At 37.0% G+C, this 25,369-nt stretch overlaps 1 protein-coding gene across 7 annotated transcripts in view; it reads left to right on the top strand.

The window, feature by feature from the left end:
- LTBP1 (latent transforming growth factor beta binding protein 1) overlaps positions 1-25,369 on the top strand; it is a 164,429-nt gene that overhangs the window by 31,083 nt on the left and 107,977 nt on the right. For 6 of the 7 annotated variants that reach the window (XM_015857695.2, XM_015857697.2, XM_015857698.2 and 3 more), the window contains exons 4-5: positions 9,606-9,781; positions 25,129-25,296. In XM_015857695.2, the coding sequence (XP_015713181.1) occupies positions 9,606-9,781; positions 25,129-25,296 (344 nt within the window). Of the gene's footprint in view, positions 1-9,605; positions 9,782-25,058; positions 25,297-25,369 lie in introns of those variants that run through there. The other variant, XM_015857701.1, reaches the window with a different exon arrangement.

Below are 25,369 nucleotides of genomic sequence, written 5' to 3'. Positions count from 1 at the left end.
GTGGTTTGCCTTATGCCAGTGTATTATACAAACCTGCAAGTCACAAACTTCAGCATCTTAAAGTACATGCAGCAGTAAGGCCTGTGAGCCAGAGTTAAGGATCTGGGGCAGGATCAGAAAGAAGGCATGTAAGGGAAGCAAAATCTGAAATGCAGAGAAAAAGAAGCAAAGTGAATTTTTGAGGAGTAATCGGAGACATCCTTAAAAACCAGAGGAATGCCTCACAGACTTCAAATTTACCTACTGCAAATAGGAAAACAAGCTATTCCTAGACCTCTGGAATGCAGTCTGGGCTTTCAGTCACAGTATTTCTTATTTTATTTTTTTTTTAAAGTAGGCAAAGTGGTTTAGAATAGGAGATCAAGTTCTTCCAGACACTGTTGGTTCAGATGTATGTCAGAAATTCTTCATAGCTGCTTTCTTGCAAGCTGACTTGAGCTGTAGTTGGACTTCTTTTTATAAAAAAGGAATTTGATTGTTTCTGTATACTTTATCCCTGTGTTGATCGCAGGCTGAAGTCGGGGATACAGTGTTCTTTAAGTTTGTTCGTATTTCACTGCATTCCAGGGTGGCAAATGCAAGTTTAGGGAACTAGAATGAGGAAGGAAGAGAAATCTTTACGTTGCTTTCTAACGCTGCTTAAAGGCAGCTCCATGTAGCATGTACAGTTTTTAAATCCAAAGATTCAAAGGTGCATTTAGCAATTAACAAAGCCCTGGATGATATCGCAGCCAGCAATGAAGTAAATGAATTCTACTGTTGACATTACTGGGATCAGGACTTCATGGGAGCAACTGGGCAACAAATCATATTAAGAGCAGTGTAGTGGTTTCAGTATTTCTAGCTACATGTGTAGACCACCGTACAATCTTAAAAACCTTTCACTTAAATATTTTGCAGCACGTCTCTGGGTTGTGATGTAGATGGTTGTTTTGTGGATACCTACATGAGAAGAATAAAAAATGCGTACCTAATCTGACCTTTTTATTCTAGTTTCCCCATTTGAAGTAAATACTACTTAGTGTAGTAAGATCACTGTTAAAATTGAGATTAGAGACATTTTAGCTTTTATTACTAGCATCAGTGCACTAGATAAACTCCTACCTATTTTAAAAATAAGTGTGTGAATATATTGTTAATCCTAGCATTCACTGGACTTATTAGCAGTTCAATGTTGAGTCACAGATCAGTTGAAATGTACTGTCACCTTTAGCCCTGTATTTTTTGCCAAAAATCATGAACCTGTCCCAGAAATATTATCATCCCTATATTATTCACATTTGCTTTCTGAAAGATTTTAGCACTGAGTTTTCAAGCAAAAATTTTTATTTTTTTTTTACTGCTGTAAAGTCAAGCAAGCAAATGAGAAAAAAGATGGCCCACATTTAAGTCTAGATTCTTTGCATATGGTTTTTCAGTGTACTCGCTGTATGAAATTTTGTAGTAATCTATATATATACTGAGTTAATGTTGATGCACTGCACATTTTTTTCTTTTAATGTCTGAAGTTAAAAAGATATATTATGCTTTTCTTGCTTCTGGGATGCTAACCTAATAGAGATACTCTTTAAGTCCTGCCCTTGTTAAATATTCAAGCAATTATTCACATAGGTAAAACTGAATATATTTGGTCTCAGTTATTAAACAAGCTGATAATAGTGGTCTAGGGGAATTTAATTCCTGATTGTGGTATCTCTAGTTAAAAGTATAGATCAGACACACTTAGTGTTGTTAATTTTTTGCGCAAGTTCTTTGTTGATATTCTTTCTGCAAAGGAGCTTCCCAGGACATGACAGTGAATAAATCTTCATTATTCTTGTAGCTTCAGTCAGTTAGCTGTGCTTTAGTTGGTTCCTTATCATGTCAACCGTGACCTTTCTATACCAGGGATGAAGATTCCTGATACAGAAACGGGATTAAACAAACAGAATTGAAACTGCCTCTTATTTATGGCATAATATCTTATAGGCTTAAACACAATTTCACCAAAACTACTCATCTGAAAATAGATGATAACGAAAACATAATTACGTTACATTATGAGCGTGCATTTTTAATGAACAGAAGATTTTGTGGCTGAAGTCAAGACTTAACTAATATTTACTAATACTTTTTGTAATTGCTATCCTCTGTGCATGAATTTACTACCTGGATTGCTTAGAAAATGTATTTATGTGATTTGATGCTCAAACTATTTACAGATATGTCACAAGGCTTTGGGAGCTCGGATCTCTAGTTAGCCTTCCCAGTAAGTGTGACTGCTTGCTGTTGTCTCCCCTTTCCTGCTTCTTACTGCAAATAGAAGCATTCCATTTTGTGACGAGTTTAAACAAAGGATAATCTTTGTTACTCAGTTTTGTGGTATGAAGAAATAGACCATCTGAGTTGTTTATCTAGTTCAGCTAAGAAAGTAGTTATATATTTTGAAAGTTTAGATGTTTTAAGTGTTCTTGGCCTAATACAAACATTGCTTCTACCTCCAGAACTTTTCATCAGTTATCTTTCCACCATCGGAGATACAGCATAACATGGACTTTTTTGTTTTGTTTTTTCCTTTTTTCATTGCATTGCTTCCAGCTTCAGCGGTTGTGGCCAGCAGCACAGTTCTCTTGCATCACTTGACGTTATGTGGCCACTGTGGAGGAGAAATTGGATGCAAATTTTGGTTCTGCTCTTTCCTCTCCACCCCCTTGCCCCAAATCCCCATCTTTAGGATTGCTAAATCCTGTGGTGTAATTTAGTAAGAGCAGTCCCTGTTGAATGGCAGAGATTGTATCCTCTAGCCAGTACAGTCTGTCGGAGCTACTTCCTGCTGATACAATATGCTGTAGAGTTTCTGCTGAGAAGTACACATACTGAAGCTGGAGTCTGGACTCAGTCTTGAATTTTCTAAGCTTGCTTGCTATTAAGTACTATGCATTTATCTTACTTTTTTTTTCTTGTTAATTTAGAAATCGATCAGTAAATGTGATTCAGATGATTGTCACAGAATAACATCTCACTGTTCAAACATGCAAAGACATAGTTTATTCTCATGCAATGAACACATTGCACTTTTGGTGTACAACACTTGGACAAAGTCAGTGTTACGCTGCATCTGTTAGTAGTTACATACGAAATAAGGGTGCATTATAGAGGGGTAAAATGCTCTGATTTACGCATTTGTTGGTACATCCCTACAATGAGAAAACTAAGACTTGCTTGTAATATTTATTTGAGAAACTTGTACCCTTAGGAATTCATGTTGTTTTTTTTTCCTGCAGTCTTCTCATAATAGAATTCTAGGGATGTTCATCTTTCATTTACATTTGTTACATCCTCAGAAATGATCACGATCCATCATAGTTCTTTATACAACTGATTGTGCAATATGTGAAAAATTATTTCTGGTTTAATCTTGAATTCATTTTGAATTAAGGGTTATTTTGTATCTTTGTCATACATTATATAAAGAACTTTGCTCTGTAACTGAAGAGCTTCCCACTGTCTGGGTGTGTTGTCTGCTCTGTTTTAGCTTTATTGGTATTAGTGCATTGGAGTCCTTCCTTGCTCTTTGTATGCAGAAGTATTTGAGTTTTATCTTTTAATCCAGTTTTGTACCCTAGGAACTTCTGCTGTGGTGATGCTCTTGCCTGGCTGGCTGCAGTCAGTCTAGGTATCAGTAATTCTTAAGTTCAGATTGTACACTGTTGAACAAGAGAAGTCAGAAACGCACATCAGAAACAACTTAATCTACAGTTCCAGCCCTCAGACTTTTGAGTTCTTCTCTCTTCCTGTCTAACTGCTAGTAATTTTGTCTTTTATGCTTTTTCTGATTTGTACACAAGTCTAAATTATAAACCTATGAGTGGTTCCTTTTTTGACCCCTTCTGAGAAGCTGTTACAATACCAGTAAGATCATACTTTTGAAAGTTTTCTTGACATAAGCTGTGAAACAAATCTTCCTGCTAGCACACCTGTATCTACACAAAACCTTGATGGTGTAGTTACTTACTCATTGCATTAGTTTCTTCATAACTTTAACTATCAGAATCTCAAAGATTGTCTGAAATTTTTCCCTACTAGCATACATTCCTTTGAGTTGTTACACTCCTAAATGACAGACTTATGCTTAATTCAGACAAGATCATAAGTTTGTTCTCAAAATGAGTTTAACTTGCTTAAATATATACTGGGCATAAGACTTTATTAGATTTCAGGGTTTTCTGAAACAGTGTATCAAAATTTAATACACTTCTAAACCACTTATTTAAGTAGAGTGACACATTAAGAAACCTTGTATGTGTTAGGAGACTTCAAACGGGTGTACTGTAATTAACATGTATCCAAGAAAAACATGTGCATCTGTTCCATCTCTGCCTGCTTTAAGCTTGCGTAACTTTTATAATTCAAGCTTTCTTAGTGGGCTCTTGTAAGATAAGTCTTCAAAGTCTTTTTGAATTTCAAGTAAATTATATCAGCCAACTGTCGGCTCTTTTGTTTAATATGCTCAAGAATTTGAGTAGATTAGTGATGCATGGTTTTTCCTTTGCAGCAGCTGTGCTTGTTTGCCTTTATTGTACAGAATCCACTGTGGGACTATGTATTTTTATTGTCATTTCAACATACCTTTCTAATACCAAAGTCTGTCTCACAGGCAGATAAGATAAAAATTATCACTAGTTAATGCATCTTCATCAGAGCTTTTTGCTACCTATAATGTCAGCATAACATTTGGTAACATGGCACTAGTATTATGGAACCAAAAGCAATTTTGCAGTAGCAAGTGAAATCTTGGTCAAGGAAAGGATATGTATTTATTTTACTGAAGACTAAGTGCAACTTTCAGCTTTCTGTGATCTAGTTAAGTGCAAGTTTTTGCTATTGACTACTGTATTTTGAGTTGCTGTTGCAACATAAAATTCCTTGATGGTCAACTTTTTAATGCAAAAATTTGTGAATTTGATAGCAAGTCTTCTAGAGTCTGAAATTATTAAGGAGTTTGATACCAGCAAAAAAAAGGTCTTTTGGAAATCTGGGAGGGTAGGAGATGGCTGGCAGGATGGGTATATATGTGTATATATATACATATGGCTGAGAACCCATTTTAAATCATCTAGATGTTGAATTAACGCAGCTGGAATCATGAAGACTTTCATTGGTTAAATGTTAGCGAACATGTGCATAAAGTAATGAATTATTTGTCTTATGTTTGTTCTTTTTAGGGCATGAAGAGGAAAGTGTGTAAATTTCTGTTAGTATGGGACTATACATTCATGTCAGTTTCTTTTTTGTCTCTGTATCATGTTGAATTTTCCTAGCCTTCATATATACTGCTGCCTTATGTGTTGGTCTATTTTGAGGGTAGTTAATACTCAATGAAGGTTTTGTAGGTTTGTATGAATTATATTTTGGGAGGAAAGCAGACCAACTTTCTGTGTTCATTTTATTCTGATGAAAAGATCTAGTAGGAGAGCTTTCCTTCTCAATTATATATTATAATATCGCTGTACTTACCCTGTATGTCAGGGGCAAAGTTTTCATTATGAATATATACTTTTTTGAATGTGAAATATACGTAGTGTAGATTTTTGTGATGGTGAGAAGAAAGGTTTGACTGATTCCTCCTTCATCTTTTGTGACTGGAGCACACTGTGATGTGTCATGCTTGATTAGTGCTGGGTATGATAATCTTAAGGGGCTTCAGAGAAATCATGTATGTTCTCCATCACCTCAGAAGTCAAATGTTTTTTTTTGTATCTTAAATTAAAAAAAATATAAGTTAAAAAAAAAACAACAACAGACAAGCAACCAAAGGAAGAAATGTCTGGCAAAGGTAAGGCTAAACTAGCAGCCGAATGCTAGTAATTTACAGGGCAACAAGATTTTAGTTCTATTCTCATGCCTTTAAAACTGTCCTGCATGTTTTCTTTATATCATAATTTTATAAAGTGTTGAGTTTTCTACTCCATTTGGCTGTTAATTCTGAGTTTGAGGTAGGGTAGACAAGAAGGAATTAATTTCTAGGTTAAGATTGTAACATTTCAGATGTTTTTTATTTATTTATTTTTTCAATTATTGCTAGCTGGGAGCCAAGCAGGGAGCATCAGACTCACAGTAAATAAAATGAAGAAAGCAGCCTGAGATAGGCTTGTCTTATTTAGTCTAGACAGTACTTTCCATTTCAAACATTGCTGGTTTCATTTCTGATTACTCTGATATCTGATTACTCATATCATTACTCTGATACATAACATTCCTGGTCTGCTATTATCAAGCAAGAAAGCTTTTTTTTTTTTTTTTTTTTTTTTTTTTTGATGGTTAGCTGGAAATGTTTGTTCTTCCTCTGCAATGCTCTTGTAACCTTTTTGTCTACTGTCTGTAATTTTGTTTGTTGAAAAAGTGGTTAGGCATTTGTTTGACATTTGTCTTCTTTATACTGTAGCTATGGGAATGTTTTATCAAACTTATTGAAGTTAATGTCAGTTTTGACCATTTTGTTGTGAACTTCCACACAAATTAGTGATATAAGCCTACGTAAAGTCTTAATTAGTGTTGTCTGTTTCATGCAAAATATAAAGACTGAAGCTAGAAGTTGCATCTCTTTAACCTGTGTTAGGGGAAATATTAATACTTCAGTATTTTGTATTGCAACGATGCCCAAGGACTCATCTTGGTTGTGTAATGTTCAGATGTGCAGTAAGCAGTGTGGCAAAGCTGGGAAGCCAGAAAAAAAAAGGGGGGGCGGGGGGGGTTTGGTTGTGGTGATGATTGTTATATGATTGTTATTTATACATGAGAGCTATTTAACTCATTAAGTGTAGTGGCTGTGAGTTTAGTATGCCTTTCATCAATGCCTTTAAGTCCTAAAAGCCAAGTTTAGTGTGTGTAAGGCCTACTTTGAGTATCCCTTTGTCTGTGGTAGCAACAGAGCACCGATTATTTCTAGTGGCTTTAAATCCTGAGTAGTTTATAAAGAAATTTTTATCATGCTACTTGTTCTTTAATTTGGATATTCAAACAGTGGGACAGTCAGTGCGATTCCATGAGCGAGTTTGCTTTGAAGCGGGGGTCCTTGGTACAGCTGATGTGAGTGTGGGTATAGTGCAGGGGTTCCCACAATATGACAGGTGCATCATGAGGAACTCTAGAGCTCAACCTTTCAGGAAAGGGAAGAAATGTTTGTGCTTGCAGGCTGGGTGGAGAATAATTTGGCAAGTTGGCACCAAAAATTGTAGCACCAAATGATTTTCAGGGGACTGTAGTAGAGCTGCTAACATCTTTTCTAAAAGTATAATAGGTCCTGGGGTGATTCTTGAACCAGTCATCACAATTAGCTTCACAATGTCCCTTTTGATTATAAACTAACATCTTTAAGAGCCAGATCGTGTTGTGAAGAATTTGAACATCAAAAGAGCAGTCACAACAGAGGGTTCTCATAAATGCTTTGATATTTGACCCTATCAGGAATTAGACTCAAGCAAGACTAGTCAACTGGTCAGATGACTGGCAAATATGTGCTGCTAGTTAGTACACATCCATGCTAGCAATGGATGTCCGATGCTGAGCTGTTCTTAAACATGGGGAGTACTTTTATGCATACCCTGTCTCTAAAAGGTTGCTGCAATGCATGCTTCTGTACTATGTTGACTTGTGCGATCATGGCCTGCTTACACATCATGTGGGAACAACTCACTCTCTTATGTCCAGGCACAGGGGTGGATGGATACCTTGGCCTACAGTCTGTAGAGAAATGAGTTTGTGCAGGAAGGACTGTATTGACTTGTTTAGGAAATCAGTCGTTATGTAAACAGAGCAGCTTTCTCTTCAGGTTTCTCAGTTTCCTCTCCCCTTGTTGAACCTGACCTCCACCAACGCTGATGCCTCTCTTTGATGTGATATGTGGAAAGCTTACAGACAACACTGAAAGTATAGTATTTTCTCTTAATCTTGGAAAAGGACTTCTCCTGAATATGCTGCATGAGGACTTTATTTGAAAAGTTTGAGTCCAGAGATGGTACAAAGAGTTAATGTTTCTGTTTGTCAGAGTATTAACTTTCTGTACTAACAAATACATTTTTCTAAAGCTGATCCAAGTTGATAACAGACTGTGTAGGACAAAGCCCTGTTATCTGTTCTAAATACAGATCCACTGGCTACAGCAGTTACTAAGCATCCTCAAAAAACATAACTAAGGAATCAGACTCTAATTGCAGGCAGACAGTTCTGGAGTCATCCATCTTGTTGCTCAGCTGAACCTTCCTCAGTCTACTGCTGTGGGGAAGTACTGCCCATTTCTTCTTCTGAGGGCAGCTATTTACCCTGCAGAGCTGTGATTCTTTGAGGGACAGCTGTTATAAAGCCCATAATTTTCCCGTGTTTACACTTCATTGACCAAGCAGTCCCTCAGCTTAGAAGAAATGCTCACAGCATCCCACTCCTTTATGCCTTCATTTGGTAGTGTAATCTTAATAGCCACTGTTACTAAGTTTAGTAGTTGACACTATTCTCTTGAGAAACACACATCTCTGCAGTATGATCTACACTATCTGCAGCTTCTTGAAGGATTGCTATTACTGGATTTATTAATGAAGGTTTCCTATTACTACTTGCTGGACAGTGAAACCATGCAGCCCAGTGCCCTGAAATAGCTTTCGGTTTCATTGCATGTGGCTAGCAGCTATGTGGTTTGCTCCCTTCTTTGTTTATTGCTGGGTGGTACTGTGGAGTGTGGGAAGGCCAGTTTCTGTGTTAGCAAAGAAACAGTTCCTGCTGCAAGTGGTATATGGGTAAATAACCGTGGTTTCTGGGAATAAGAGAGGGGAATTCCTGCTAAAAATTGGCACGGTCTTGTGCAGTGAGGTTTTAGGGAAGAATCTAATAACGCAATTAAGAAACTGTGATTGTCAGTGAGAGAATCAGTGAGCTTGAATGAATGATCTTGTTTGACAAGAAGAGGAAATAGCTTAGCTCTGAAGGGAAGCCGTGTGGTTATGGGACATCTGTCAGAGGTGTTCACTGGTGCAGACAAAGAGAAAGTAAATGGGAAAGTGATGTGAGCTGGGAAAGAAAAAAACTCATCAGAAGGAAAAGGGAAGAGCAAGAGAAGCAGTGTTCTTATAGCTAGAGGGATATGGTGGGGAAGGAAACTGAGTTTCAGGGTATAGTGGGAGATTCATCTGGGTGTAGGTTTTACTTTTTGCTCCTGGTATGCAATGACAGTTGCACAAAACAGAGATATTTGATTGCAAATGCAGTTTCTCTGACCAGGCTGGAAAGCTATGTGTGCCAACAAACCTGAGCTCCAACTCATGGTTTTGAGTAGGGCATTTCTCCCTGTTCTCTCAGATTTCTTCCCATTTTCATGATACTTCTTTATCAAAAACGAGACTATATAAGCCCTGTAGCCTTCATATGCTTAAGTGTTTGTTGAGCTAACAAGACAGTTAAAATGCTAAATGCATGAAAAATTGGGTGCTTAATTTAAAGTTGGTAAGTTTTCCAAATTGTCTTTTGAGAACTTGGAGTACAGATGAATTTGTCTTAATTTTTATAGCAGTTGGTTTAAAGTCTGACTTACTTACATCACTGTGTCTGTTCTGTTTTGTTTTTTTTTCCTAAAACAGGATGATACCACTTTCATCTCAGACACTGATGATGAATCTTCATCATGGCCAAACACAGGAATATGTGATCAAACCCAAGTATTATCCAGTAAAAAAAGTGATTTCAGGAGAACAATCCACTGAGGGCTCATTACCACTGAGGCTTGGCCAAGATCAACTTGCGTCATCTTTTCAATGTAAGTACAATTGCAAAAAGTGTACTTTAAGCCTCTTTTATTTAAGGTCTTGAAAATTTAATCTGTTCACCTGAATTACGGTAACACAGACCAAAACAAAACGTATGTTAATTATGCAAGATAATTCTCAGATTAGCAAGTGCTTCAGTATTCAGCATTCTTCTGAGAGATAAAACAGATTTCCTGGATAAAAAAAAAAAAAAAAATTAAAAAAAAAAATTGAACCTAATTCACTGTTGGACGGTCTTAATGCTATTTCTAGATGATAGTTTTTCCTTCAGATTAAAGGTGCTTTGTGAACGTTTGTTGAAGTGGGCGTAGTTGGGAGTGTAGTCAGTTTAGGATTACGGCTCCCTTCAATATGATGGATACCCTTCTTGGAAAATTGGAGTCTAGGACTCTTATTAGTGACTGTTTTTCTCTATATTTAATTTATTATGTGTTTATGAACTTCTGCACAGTATGAAGGCTGCACTACTGCCTCTGCTTTGTATTTTTTTATTTTTATTTAAAAAAAAAAAAAAGATTACGTAGATTCCCAGCTTGTGGCCTTGGCTCATGGTCCATTGTGGGGGGAATCTGAGGACAAGATTTGGCTTGAAGGATGAAGAGCTTAGTGAATCGTAGGTTAGGCGTTACCAACCAGTGTCTGCTAGTTTGATTTGGAGAAAAGCTCCTGCAATTAAACAATGAGCAGATTCACATGGAGAGCTAAGGTATTCCCAGGCTACTGACTGCTACAGCACAGAAAAATATGTTCTGAGAATGTAGGGAGGAGGCTTTTCTTCTAAATCTGTAAACACTTTCCTTGTGTGAAAATCTTTGCATTTCTGTATTGCGTATCTTTATGCTCTACCCATTTATACGTTTAAACATAATGACGGATAACAAGAATCTTGGCCCTAATAGGGAGAGCAGTGGACATCCTCAGGCCTTTAGGTTAACCTTTTCAGAGCAGTGAAGCATGCTGTTTGCAAAGCATGCCATCTTTTTCTCAGAAGTTTCTAAAAGGTTGACACTGCGTTGTCAACATCAACCAATAGTCACTTTTGTCAAGAAGGTGCCATTGCTTTTCTTCGTCTGTAATTTTTCAGTATAAGTGGTTATCAGTGTTGGATTGTGTCCCTTTCTTCTGACTCTTGCTAGGCAATGAGCGTATAAATCCCAGGGTGCATAGTTCTGTAGGTCCTTGGGGTGAATGATGTTGGTTAGATTCTGCCAAAAAACAAACAAAAAAAACTTTGCTTTTACCCTTGTCCTCTCAGAATATTTGGCAGAGTCAACCTATCTTAGATGAAGTTAGTGTTACTAGCAGGTACCAAATTGCCTCTAAATACAAATGGGCTGTATGATATTATTTTTCTTTTATGAAATCAAGAGGAAATTACTCCATGCAGCTTATAATACAAAGAAGCCAGTGCTTCTAGTACTTTCTTTTCTTATTGGTTCTTTGCAGTATGCTGAGGGACATGAATCAGGGAAGGAAAACCAGGAGCTGAGGATGGAATATTTGTTTTGAAATCCCATTAAGCCCCTCAGTGAGTGATGGATTAGTAAAAATTATTAGTCCTTTATTGAAAAGACTCTGATACTTAAACACCCAAGGGACAGATAATTAAACAGATTTTTTTCTGACCAGATAATATCAGCTGTGAATGAAGTGTTGCTTTAGGGGTCAAATGCAGGATTAAGTCTGAGGCTGTTTGTGTGGTGGTGAAATTTCTGGTAATGAACTTCTTAGCTGTCTTGAAAAGTTGGCAGTATTAGCTTTTTTTCTCACTTCTACATTTATGACAAGGGAGTTGGTGACTGCATCTTCTGACAGAATGCAGTTTGAGCTCTGTGTTATTAGAATTTAGATTTTATATCCGTAGCCAGAACAGGAGGTGTAGAGCGTGGGCAGCTGTATGTGTTTTTGGTGGCTTCTGATTTCTAGAGGTATTTGGAATGGATTCCAACAATAGAAGATAGTTGCTCCCATAAAATTTACTGGTAAGCTTCAACTGTTGGTATTGTAATATTAAGTGTGTTTGAATTTATTACAGTAAAATTAGCTTAGTAAAATTTCTCTTCAAGTGTTCTGTGCTGTCCATCAATAGGCAGTCCCTAGTAGTCTTGAAGTGAGAGATGAGCTGCTGTGAATTATGGTGCACAGGACTGAAGTTCATTGTCAGGTTACAATGAAGAAATTGATGATAGAATGGCTGATGATCCCATGTGGTTTAGCCATTTAGGCATTGTGGAGATACCTGAAAAGGAGAAGGGAAAAAATGTAATAATTTTAAAAAGAAGCAAAAGTCAGGAAGTTAGTATTGAACAATTCAAGACTTTTATTTTCCACGCATTTCTAAACATTTTGTAGTATTAACATTGTGGCTTATTATGACATCTGTTCAAAGTGTTGTCCTCGAAATAAACTTGGATTTCCAGCTGTAGTTACAATTTATGTTGATTTTTCAGGAGCTTGGCAGGTGAATTCAATCCTGTGACATGAAATGGGTAGACTTAAAACTAGAAAAACCATCAATATTCAGATCTTTTTAGACAGAAGTACCTCCTGGTGGAAGGAAAATAAGTGTGGGCTAGTGGTTGGGAGCATAGCTTCCAAACACGAGTAGGTGCTTCTAAGCATCTTGTGATTCACAGACATGCAGTTTTGCTTGAATGGCCAGTAATAATGTTGCCAGATCACTGTTTGGAGGTACTGTAGAGAAAATGTTAAAGATTAGTCACATTTCAATATTTTTTTAATTCAAATTAATTCAGAGTTCCTTCTGATATGCTTACTATGGTGTATTTTGTCAATTTCATTTCTCTGATAGCTTTCAGAATGTAGAGTGTATACATATAAGTTAACAAGACAGCAAAATGGTCTTTTTTCTCATTTAAACTGATTTCTCCTATAAAGTTGTGTATCGTATCATGACATCATGAAAATTCAAGTAGTCAGAGTTTAAGTTTAGAAGTCAGAAATCAGGACCATAAATACAATCTCTCATGCATGGGATTGAATAGGACTCAACAAAGGATGTTGAAAGAGCTTTCTGATAGGATTGTGAAGCCACTGTCTGTTACCCCTGAGAATGATGGCTGCGTCTCCAAGAACAGATTAGGAGGAGCATGGAAGATCAAGGAGAGGTACAGTGCAGCTCTGTCGTGATAGAATGCTACGTAATGTTTTGGCCTTCCCAGTACAGAATGTCTCCTTTTCCACCTTGAGACAGCTGAGGATGAATTTTTAGTGGTGGTGGGCATTTTGTAATTCCAGCAGAATTTCTGTTTCTGAAATTGTATGCCCAGTGTTGCTGCCTGCATATATGAGCACATTCACACAGTCCTCACCAGGCTACTATTCCTAAGTGTGAAGTGATGATGCCACCAATTCCCAATCTTACAGGTGTGTTGTGAAAAATACATCACTTAGCACATGAGGCGACTGAAAATTACACTTGAAGAAAACTCATGAATTACAAAGAGTATCCGATAGCTGTAACTGCATTCTATGAAATAAATAAAACGTGTTCATGTGAGAAAGTTTTTTCCAAAGATAAATATATATTTAAGAAGGAAAACGGGTCTAATCTATCCTCTTTATTCAGGCAGATGATAGGAAATGCCTGTGAATTTTGCAATTGGATGTGAGGTTTGTAGAATTAAATAGCATAGGAGATTTTTTTTTTTTCATTTCATTTAGATGAGTTTTTTTGGTTTTCATTGAAATTCCTTATAAAATACATCAAGGAGACTTGTCTCTGCAAGAAAGAATAAAGAGTAACTTTAGATAGGAAATAAAAATATGTCTGGAATTTATGTAGCATGGATTACACAATGGTAAATGAATAATGGACTGCAGCTTTCTGCTTTGACTTAATGATGCATGTGTTCTGTCTTGAAGTTGGATAAGGCTGTGTGTATGGGCAACAGAACTTTAAGAGTCTGTCCATGGTTCTGCGGGCAGCACCATGCTCTTTCTCTGAAGATGAACCAGAAACAAGCTTTTTTACTTTTATGATAAAAAAATCATATCAAAGTGTTGTTCTTAACAACTGGTGCACTAAGTTGCCTCAGTTTTTATATCATTTTAAGTGTGTTTATGCAGTTGAAATATGAATGTGGAAAAAAAATGTTTCACATTTTACAACTATGAAGTAGAGATTGATCTCTTAGATTTTTTGCGTAGCGATAATGTTTGCAAGCATAGTACACTGATAACCTAGAGAAGCTCTTTTTAAGCTTATACAGAATTTAGCCAAACTAGTTTATGATGAGTTCTTAGGCTGATTTTTAGACAAAAACATGTGTTGCTTGGAGATTCCAGTTCAGACTATTTTTGTGGAACTATGCTATTCAAAGTTTACCGTGCTACACATCATAATAATACCATTTCAACACAAGTAAATATGGGTAAACTGCTGTTTTAATATTGAAAGCACAGGTTCAGAGACACAATGTGGTTCATGTAAATGCACCTGTGTGATATGAAATTCTACTGTGCACTCTGACTTTAGAGGGAAAGCTGTATCAGGTCTTTAGCAGATATTTTCTTTCGTTTTTCTTGGTATTTGTGAAAGAGTTCTACATAAACTACAAAATAATTATCTCAATGGCTCATTTTAACTAGAGCATTGCTATATGCGTACTAGAGTTGGACTCTGGTAACTTTTTCTAAAGCGAAGTTTTGAGAAATTCAGTGGTGAAGGAGGAATGTTCTGGCTGTGTTGTGGTTAAACAAAGTATGGCCAGCAGCATGAGGTGTGTAAAAAGAGAACAAAGAACTGGAAGACTAACAGGCAGAGGGGAGAGATCTCAGTAACTGAAGGACCATAGCACTGCCTATTAGAAGGGAATGTGGCATGAAATTCACTTTGGTCACTTGTGGAAACTGGCTTTCAGGTCATCCTGTGATTTACCTAATCAAATACAAGTAAGGATATGAGATGATAGACAAGGGAACAGGGTGCTGTTTGACTCTCAAGGAATTTTTATGCACATCATTATAGTGTGTGCAGAGTATCTGTTTTCCTTCAGGAGGTGGGAAAATTATTCAGGGGCATACAGAAGTGCTTAAGAAACAATTCAGTGCAGTCAGGGTCAAACAAAATGTGGTTGTTTTTTTTTTGTTGTTGTTTGGTTGGTTGGTTTTTTTGGTGACAGAAGCCAAACAATTTTAGTAAACCATCCTTTTCCTCTTTCTTATATAAGAACATTAACAATACTGCTATTTGAAAGTATGGAAATTTATAACATCCCTTTACAGTTTGTATTTGATCCCAGTGGGACTTGGAAAGAAGAGGCTAAAGTCCAAGTATAAATTAAGTGCTTTAACAGGTTTGACACTAATGCAGTTACCTGTATAGACTCTAGCAGCACATTTACTTTGTTTTTGCTTTACAAAGCAGAGTGACAAAAATAACTTCAATAATTGTTAAATAAACTAAGTCAACTATTAAAGACTTCAGGGTTCTTTGAAATCCTTAGAGATAACTCTACATAAATGTAAGCTACTTCTTTAAACATAGGAGAACTAGCAAGCAATACACTTTCTAAGTATTCAGAATTGTGTGTGTCCATATAGTGTTTACAAATAAGGGAGAGCCAGTAAAAGAAGAAAAAAAGCAAGCCCCCCCAAAGTACCATAACTTTCTACTTGGACCGGAAAACAAAGGAAGACATTACTTTCTGAGCTCACCAATAACTGAATGTCTACGCACAGGCAAGGGAATTAATCTAAATGTTACGTTCACCCATAAATGGATGATAATCCATCTGTGCTTTAAAATATGGAGGCCAAGACTGATAAGCAGCAGTGTGGGGAAAAATGTTGGAAAAACAGATCGGTGATCTGGCAAACATCATTAAAAACTGGTTCAAAATGTGTTATAGTTAGAGGAAAACAGGGATTGAGACAAATGCATCTCAACTGCTGTGATGAAAGATAATTGGCTCCAAATTCAAAGATTTCTTGAGAAGAAAGAGGGAAGAGACTTTCCAGAATTTTTTGTAGGGGAAAACCTCTAAGATGTGTTTAAAAATTGTAATTCAGCTGGGTAATATAGACAGATTGAACCCACACAATTAAATGTTAAATGTCCCTTAGCTAAGCTAATACAGGGGTTGTTGTGATAAAATTTTGGATACCAAGAATTAGTTCTGACTATTGCAAGTAGCTATGTCTGGTTTTACTCACAGGAAATGTGAAAGTGTTCTTCTCTGATGTCAGTGTCATCACCCATGCCAGAAGAAATGAACAAATGTAGCCAAAATGTACTGCAAGAAGGTTTTCTCATATCCAGTGAGATTTCTGAATCAGTGACGTCCACAAAAATACTGTGGACGTTTGCATCCCACCCTTCTGAAAATTGAAAGTAAAAAAAGATCTCTGCTTCATGTAGTGCTGAGAGAGATGGTTTTTAATGGTGATTCAGCATGTAGAGAGGATTGTTAATTCCATGATATTATGTACTTTATCACTGTTTACAGTTTGTTGACTTCCTTAGTGCTTTTCATTTGCTTCCTTTCAGGAAATAGGTTGTTAAACGGGTGTGCTTAGTAAGGTAATGTACCTGGAAATGGTAAACAATTTTACAGTGTTACACTTAAAGCTCGGTTTCTCATATAAGGGAGTTATGTATCCTGTGTGGGGGAAATAGTGTCAATCTCAAGAATTTGTTTTCCACAGAAATAGTGCTTTTCACCTGAAGTCTTGTAATTGTATCACAGGACATGGTAAAGTCTGATGTCCTGGCTGTGGAAAGAGCCTAGATAAATGGCCTTAAGCAAAATGGATAATTTGTGTTGAATTAGATAGGGTGGGAATGAGTCTCATTGCCAGTGTATAGATGTCTAATTCCAACCTTGAAATCATCCCACTGATAGATTGGATAGTAGTTGTTTCATTTATTTGATAATATTTGTGTGTCAGTGATGCTAACAATGTGCGCTCAGCTGTGCTCACCTGAACTGTAAAGTATGTCTGCAAGTTGTGTGGCTTGGTTTAGTACCTGCAGCAGTACCTGCAGCAGCCTCTGTCTATGGAAGATTGTTAGAAGTGGGCAGTGAAGTCCTTTCTGCTTCATTACTGCAGAAATGAGATGTGTGTAGGATGGCTTTCTGTCCTATATACAAAGATCATTATCTGCTCCTTAAAGAGACTTCAAGGCTTTTGTTCCCATATCTTTGAAAACCTTTTCAGCCCAGATACACTTAAGGTACCTAAGCATAGTGTTACTCGGAATGGGAGTTAAGCAGGGCTTGCATGCATGAATCTCATTATGGGTTGCTTAATGCTGGAGAAATCTGTCCCAAGCATGAAGCACAGTTGTGAATTTTCAAGCACGGGGCTCTAGAAGAGCTTAAAGTTCTTTTTCTAAAGCACTTCACTCTGAAAAAGGTTAGTGAGAGACTGGCAGCCAGACGGCCCAGTTCCTACTTACATAAGTAGGTGAAGCATTTGTCTGCCTTTCTGGATTTAGAAGGGCAGTCAACTAAGCCCTGTTAAAACAATTGATTCAAGTCAAGCTTCCCAAGGATTGCTATGGTGTAGTCATGGTGGGGCCTGGAACTACAGCCATAGTATAGTCCTGCTTCCTCAAAGAAAATGATGTAAGTCCTAGAAGAATTTGAACTGATCGCAGTCTTTTCTGTTCCATTGATTGGGCATAGGTAGTTTACTCCATGGGGTTGACTTATCTTACTGCTTCTACAAAAGACCTATGACTGATTAGAGGAACTAAAATTTAAGGTTTTTAGCACCATATTCCTTTGTGGATCTAGTTAGCATGTAATACCTTTGAAACAAATAAACCAGTAAATTTAATCAAACATATTTGAAGTCATTCTGTCAATAATCTCACATCGTGTTGCAGTATTTGTTCATTCCATCTGCATTTTTTCTGAAGCTTCTTAAACTACTATGTAAAGGGAAATCATAGGTATATTTGTTTCACTACCAACTATTGATTAGAGTTTTGTTTTTGTATCATTTTAAATGTGGGAAATGGCTGAAATCCAAGCTAGGTTGTTTTCTGGCCTAGGATGGCACTTACTGAATCTTTGAAGTGGTGGAACAGGCAAGAAAGAAGAAAAAGGTGATCCATTATATCTGCTGACAGAAATCAGATTTCTAACGTGTGCATAATTCATATGTATAGAGCAAAAAGTATCCTAAATAACCTGAATTCCTTTGACCTGCTCTATAAAAGCTGTGTCCCTAAGAGAATTTAGCAATGAAGGGCTCCTGGGTGGGAGCATGAAAATACAATTATGAACGTCCTTTGGAACTGTCTCGGCATTTGTGTCTGCATATTCTCCTTTGATATTTAAGTGATAGCTGTCTATATAAAACGCAGTGCTTTTTTACTGCAGGCACAGTTGATCAAAATTTGCTGAAGCTGACAAAGAGAGCTCTTTTTAGATTGGAGGGAGAAGGCTGTGAAAGGGGCATGTAAATAAGGAGCAATACAGAAATGTTGATGTGAGGATTTAGTAACATGGCTAGAGACAGAAATGGCTATATATAGAAGTGTGCAATAGCAATGATGACAAGAATGGCAACAAAAAGCAGCTGTGGAGACCATTGTTCAGTTACCACCATAACAGATAGCTGGATGGTGTTTTTCTCTTTGACTAGTCATACTGGTATGCAAAAAGGCAATAGAGGTAAGTTTTCAAGAAGTGGTGAAATATCAAAATTTAATCTCTATTAACTACTGAAATACTTGTAATAAGATCATGGAAATGCATAAGAAAGAGGAAGTTATAGGAATAACAAAGTAGAAAGAATGCTGGAATTAATTACATTAATGTGTATCTTGTATGCATGTCAATAATGTGTAGCTATAAATAAAAGACAGCTAGAGATGCTCCTTACTTGCTCAAAACCTTTGAGTGGGTGTGTGCAAATATACTTCACCTTATGCAGGACTGTGGGAAGGCATCAAAGAAGGCTCTGGAACGTAGATGAAATAAAGCTGGTCACCATATTTTTAATTTCATTGCCATGTTTATTCACTCCCAATGCTTGTGAGAAGAGAATCAGGCTTGAGGTGTGTAAATGTGATAGGATAAAGCTGCTGATGAGATTGAGGATGTACTGCCATGCTTTGAGATAGATGCTATAAACTGAAAATGAAGTAACTCAGCAGCCGTGCCTTGCCTTTTTGAATCCATGCATTTTCCAGACTTTGACTTGTGCTCATGACAGTAAAATAGAATAAGGCTCTTATTCTGCCTGTTTTTTAGATATGTGAGGTTTGAATGCAGAAGGGTTTCCTCTCAGGCTCAGAGGCTAACAAGGGCTGTGTTGAGCACTGCTAAGGCCTTGCATAGAACATTCCACGTTCACTTTGTGAGTGTGACATCCATCACAACACATCAGAAAGGAATTTAGGATGTTTGTGCATTTTTAACTAGCTTGCAGATTGGGTATGAGTATGGAGTACCAATATTGCATTTTCAGGAGAGAAAAATAAGTCATATCAACAGGAGCATTTTCGTGTTGATATATTAATTCATCTTGCTTCTCTCACCAGCAACGATCAGATGTCAGCTGTGATAATGTCTAGTTTTGGATAGATGATTTGATGAAAGGCAAGAATAAAATAAGGGGAATAAAAAGCAAAACGTGAAAGAATGGAAACCCATAAAAGATAGCTTATTAGGCTAGAAAAAAAAGTTATGATTGTTTTGATCTGGAGAAAACAAGACTGAGGGGAATTCAGAGAAGCAGACCTGAAGTATGTTAGAGATTGATTCTCAGAGGAATAAGATTTTTTTTCAGACTTTGCCATAGATGAGACAGGGGATAATGCATGTGAATTGCACCAGGGAAAATGTGAATTAGGTATTGGGAATATCATTGTAATAAGGCAGAGTTAAGCATTGGAATATGTTCCCTTGGGAATCTGTGGAGTCTGGGTAATAGAAAATTTTTAAGGGTAGGCTAGACAGACTTTTTGGGTAATGCTGTTACTTTATCCTATCCTGGGTAGAGGCAGTAGGGGAGATCATATGATCTGTCAGTCCTATTCCATCTTTCTGTGCCTAATAGGGGCTGTATAATAGCTAAGTTTCAACTTGTAGTAAGTTTCAACTTATAATAGCCAAATTTCATCTTTGTAAACTTCTTTTTGTTTATGACTAAGTGAAGACAAAAATAGTTCTAATAATTTTACTTACATGGTTAGTTTTTATTCTGTGTCAGCTATCCTTTTGGCTGAGCAAACATTTCTAGTAGAAAGGACTAAATCAGGTGGACTGGTAAAAATAACTGAGAGACACCTCTGTTAGGAAATAAGTAATTTCCTCTTGCTTCTTTCCTGTTATTCTGTGTTTAATTAAGAAAAAAAGAGAGGCTAAGGGAATTGGTCATCTGAGAATTTAAGACATTTAATCTATTTGTCACTTAAAAGCTTCTTGGCTCTGATATGGAAAAATAGATTGGCATTCTGAAGGTCTCCTCACACATCATGGCTATTGCTTGAGAACATAGGAAACAAAGTACGTTGACTTTGGGAGTAGACAGGTATAAGTTTTCTCTGAGGTAGAATCTTCGGGCCTTATGAGTTGCTGTGTAGATATGAGTATGAAAACACACTGGTTCCAGTGCAAAAAGTAGGTGGTGTCATGAAAACACTGAGTTCAGGTCATTTTTGGAGGTATTAATAGAAAGCCTCCAGATCAAGTAGTTCAGTTTCCTCAGGTTATTTTTAAAATAAATAAACAAAACAAAGAGATGAAAAACAGCAAAACCCACTACACCACTAATAGTAGTCAGAAGAAATTTCTGTGCCAGGATTATGTGAGAGGTATGAGCAAGTTCTACCAGCCAAGTCTGCAGTATAAACCCCTGCTTGTTTTTTATAGTGAATAAATGCTCTCCTTTGATTAGATCACTATGAAGCATGAGAACATTATGCACACAATAATATAATATTTTTTTCAACACATTAAAATATTTTCTTCTCTTTGCCCCACTTGACCTATGAGACAGTGCAGTGTAGTCATCTTTTTACCAGAATACCAGTTCTGCTTTCACTAGTCTATTGTCTTCCCTCGGAGCAGGGACATGCCACAAATCTTCTGAGATCCACTACAGCTATTGAATACTGTCTAGTTAAATCTCTGCAGAATGCTGGAGCTATGTGGGCAGTCATAAAACCAAGGGGGAAAAAAAGTGTTTATACAAATTCTTCTAGAAAGAAGCTAAAGCTGGGCAGCAGCCTTACAAACAAAGGGACCCAGGAGATTCTTTAGAAATCCTTCTTGTATAAGTCTGCCCAGGAGTGGCTGCATGAACCATTGTGACCACCTTGACCTAAGACTTTCCAGCTGCCTCTTTTTACTCAGTCATCCTTTTGGCTAATGCAGGAAAAAAAAAAAAAAAAAAAAAAGTTTGTTGTAACAGTGGAAGGGATTCTATGAAGAAATCCTCTTACTTCTATTTTCCATTTATCCCGCAGTTGTTGTTGTTGTTAGATCATAAATTTATCACAGCGGGAGCTTGCTGTGCTCATAATATTCTATCATAGTTACTTACGGATATGGAAAAAATATCACACATATGTGGTGCCAATTTTCAACTAGAATCTCATCAGTTTATCCAGACATCTTTCTTTTTCAGTCTGTCCTTAGAGAGTTTCATGGGTTTTGGAAATTATGGGTACATTCTTCCACTGATCTCCTTTGACAGATGTATCTAAGAGCCCTTAAGTGTGAGTGAATGTAGGCTAGGGGACAGGGTGACGATGCAGTTGTCTGAGTGTCCCCATTACAGACTTGCTGTCCAAATCAGGAATAAAGATTAGGTAATGCAAGAAAATAGTGTTTGTCTTCAGTAAATCAACAATCTGACTTTGTCTCTAGTTATATGCTTTTTTTTTCTTTTTTCCCCAGTAATTTTGTAATTTGGGGTTTATATATTCTGCTTGTGTTTTCTTTCATTAAGATTGTTTATTTATCTAATCTCATGCTGATATTTTGTCACAATCTGATGTTATACCTAAGAACAGAGGAAGGTGTTTCATTTCCATGTGTTTAAGATTCATTTGAAGAGCTTGATACATTTATCTCTCTGTATGAAAGCAATGATTTCAGGTATGTTGTGGTTCTGTAGCACCTTCATTTTTCTCCAGAAGTGAATCTGAGATAATCTAAGTTGCAGATCTGTTCATTCCTATGTCACGGTGGCATCATCAGTTAAAGCTTCTGGAATTCAAAGATGAAAATCATGTGTGCGCAACCTTAGAAATGGAATATCCTTTTTTACACAAACTAGTCCAAGTACAAAGGAGTTTAAGGCTGTGGCAGTTAAGTGCTTTTTTTCTAGCTTGAAATTGTGACTTAAACATTCACGCAGCCAAACCATCTAAGTAATACTGAAGGATATTGTTTCTCATTTGGGATTAAATCTTCCCCCTCTTCACAGAAGAGAGATAAAAACCACACACACAGATAGATACACACCCCCTCCCACCCACCCACTGGAAAAAAGGGAAAAAAAAATATGGTGGGGAGACGATTTGAGGAAGTCCAAGACGCTAACCTTGCAGCACTTTTGCCAAGTGCTTCCTTTCTGAAGGGTTTGCGGTCTGTTTTCAATTTAAATTGCATGTATTATGTGCACCATTAAGGTCTCTAAAACTCAGACTGTGTGGTGCAGCTACAGAGAAGGATGAAGGCGGTGTCTCTGCCTTCAAGTCACCTGGCTCCTTCTCATACACTGGTTAACTTTCAGCTCAGAGGTCTTGAGAAATATCTCTAGAAGAAATGAGAAAGTTAAAAACAGTGAGTCGCTAGTGGAGGAAAAGATACAGGTTACTTGTAGGTGGAAAAAATCTTCCAGTGTCAAAAGAATACAAAGTTGTCATATTTTTTGCCCCAGTAAGGCAAGAATAGCCATGAGAATTGAACTCGTTCCCTAATAGAGACATTGCTGAATAATTATTCAAATATTTGTAGGGGCTAGGGCTTATATCACATAGTTTGGGGTCTTTTTGTTCCCTCTGAAACCTGCATTTCAGTACTGCTTCATAGATATTCTTCCCCTCTGTAGACAATGGCCAGTAGTTTTGAAGGTGCCGTTCATCTATTGCTTCTGTGTTGTTACTTCCAAATTTACAATCCAGTGTTTTCTCACCAAAATTAGGAGAGAGGCAAGTTTGCTATTGCCATTCATTCTTATAGTAAGGCATTTCTTCTGCTGAAAGAAGCATGCTGCAGATTCCTTGTGATAAAGTGTGAACGAGGAGGTGAAATTTTAGTGTTTTTAAAAAAAGTATTGGTTGTTAAGGTTGTGACCAAGTTCTCTAACAGCTGAGGACAACAATGTTGTAGAAAATATTATGAGAGAATTAAATAACAATTTATTTCCAATTTTTTGTTTGTTTTTAACTGAAGATGGAAAACTTGCATGGGTCCCCCAATACAGTAGTTTTTACAGTGTAGGCAAGACTGACTTTTGTGACTCAACTAAGCATGTTTTTTTAATTACATCACATCCTGGAGGAAAAAAATGTTACTAAAACATTTGAAAATGTAAAATAGAAAATGGATGGGGCTTTTCTAGGAAAAGGTATAGAGAGATAAAGATCTCATTGCAGATCATGTATATATATATATATATATATAAATGTATATGCTTATATATATGATATGTGTGTGTATGTATATACATATGTATAACTGTATAGATAAAAGACAAAGTGAATTCACAAATTGCTTGTGAAACTCTGTTTAACAAAAGGAAAGCTTAGAAATTGTAAGAAGTTGTAGCCTCAGCAGTTCAGAAGTTATGAGATCTCTGTTCATTGGGAAAGGTGTATCAGTAAGTTTTAAAGAAATGATGACATCCAAGAGTTGGGGTGTCTCTAAATTGACCAAAATCTCAGTAGTAGCCTTTAACTGAAATGTTTATTTCTGTGTCTGTGTTCATATGCTTCGAAGTACTTTTCCAGACTGAAATAAGGTGGTAGCATCTGTAATGCAGCTGCTGTTCAAATAGAGCAATGCCTTTACTGTAGACAAAACAGTTGGCTCAACTTAATTTATTTGTTTATGAAGAGCCAAAAATGAGAGGCTTTATATTCTTTTGAAGTGGAAAGGTTTTCTTCATTTTCATGAGATTTAAAAATAAAATAGAAGTTGTCTGGAGGGATAATCTGTAACTAGGTTGTATGACTGTCCAAGAACTTCTATAACAGGAGGACGGAGGTTCTTCTGTTCCTGTGCATCATTTCTTGGGATTGTTAGCTTTGTTATAAAAGGATTTATGGTTAGTGTTCTCAGAGGTACTACAGTAGATCTTCTAGAACTTACTGAAGTTATTATTAGGTGTGCAGAGGACAAAATGTTTTCTTTGTAAATAAATAACACCTGTTCTTTCCCCTTAATTTTACTAATTAGTAGTTTTAATCTTTTCTTGCTTCAGCTGCTGGATTTGGAATTAAATACATCTGGTTTTAAGTCAAATTCTATAACAAGTAGTTGTTCAAATTAGCTTAATTTGAAGTTACTCAGTCCTCATTACATGTAAGTTCTTTAAATGACTGTACAGAAATACAGTTAAAAGTACAGTCAAAAAATAGCTTTTTTTTTTTTCTTCCTTTGAGCTTAGAAATGAGTATTTTCAACTACTGACACTTCCTCACCCTTTTCTCTGACTGAGCTATTTATTACTTAAAGAAAGGCTGCGAGCAGAGCTCAGTCTATAATATGTAAATACTTGTGGAAAAATGGTGCCAAAAAACTGTGAAAAAAAATGGGTCCAGGCAGCTGCGTCACAAGGTTTGACCACTTCGGGCTGGGGTGCCAGGAGATTTGAGACAGATGTTTTCAGACATGCCGCATGCCTAAAACATTTCCAGGGGTCGAGCTACAAATAGTGACTTAATAAGTGCAGAAACAGGAAAAGTATGCGGGAGGACACAAGAGTTTATTCACCCCTAGGTGCACAGCCAGCCTCTTTACATTACATCTGCCTGTCAGGGTTGGCTATTTAAGCTGTCATGCCCTTGGTATTGCTCTTTGTCTGACTGTGAATAAAGTGCAGCATTGTGATTACTAATCCCACTCCAGTGACTTGACTTTAAATGTGGTTTTGGAGCGTATCCCGGAGCTCTGTTTGCTAAGCTTCCTACTCCTGTTTCAGAGACACCACTGGAGATCTATGAGAGAGAGCACTGCAGACTGCCCTCCTCCTGGAGACCTGTCGCCTTTTTTCTACCCCCCGCCTTTTTTTCTTTTTTTTTTTTTTTTTTTTTTTTTTTTCTTCCAAAAAACTTTTTGAAGGAAATCAATGGATACCAAAGTGGTCTGTTTACTTTTCTTTTTTTCTTTGCCTCCGCTGACAGTGGGAAATCACACTGGTCGCATCAAGGTGGTCTTTACACCCAGCATCTGCAAAGTGACTTGTACCAAGGGCAACTGTCAGAACAACTGTGAGAAGGGAAATACCACCACCCTCATCAGTGAGAATGGCCATGCTGCTGACACGCTGACAGCCACTAACTTCCGAGTAGGTAAGTACTCTGAAATTGCGTTTGTCCTTAGCTGTCCTCTCTTGACTAACGGAGGGAGGAGATTTTTGTTATT

Source organism: Coturnix japonica, chromosome 3 (genome assembly GCF_001577835.2).
Source record: "Coturnix japonica isolate 7356 chromosome 3, Coturnix japonica 2.1, whole genome shotgun sequence".
Taxonomy (NCBI): domain Eukaryota; kingdom Metazoa; phylum Chordata; class Aves; order Galliformes; family Phasianidae; genus Coturnix; species Coturnix japonica.
The sequence above is the reverse complement of the archived record's forward strand: the minus strand, read 5'-3'. Positions and strand labels throughout refer to the sequence as shown.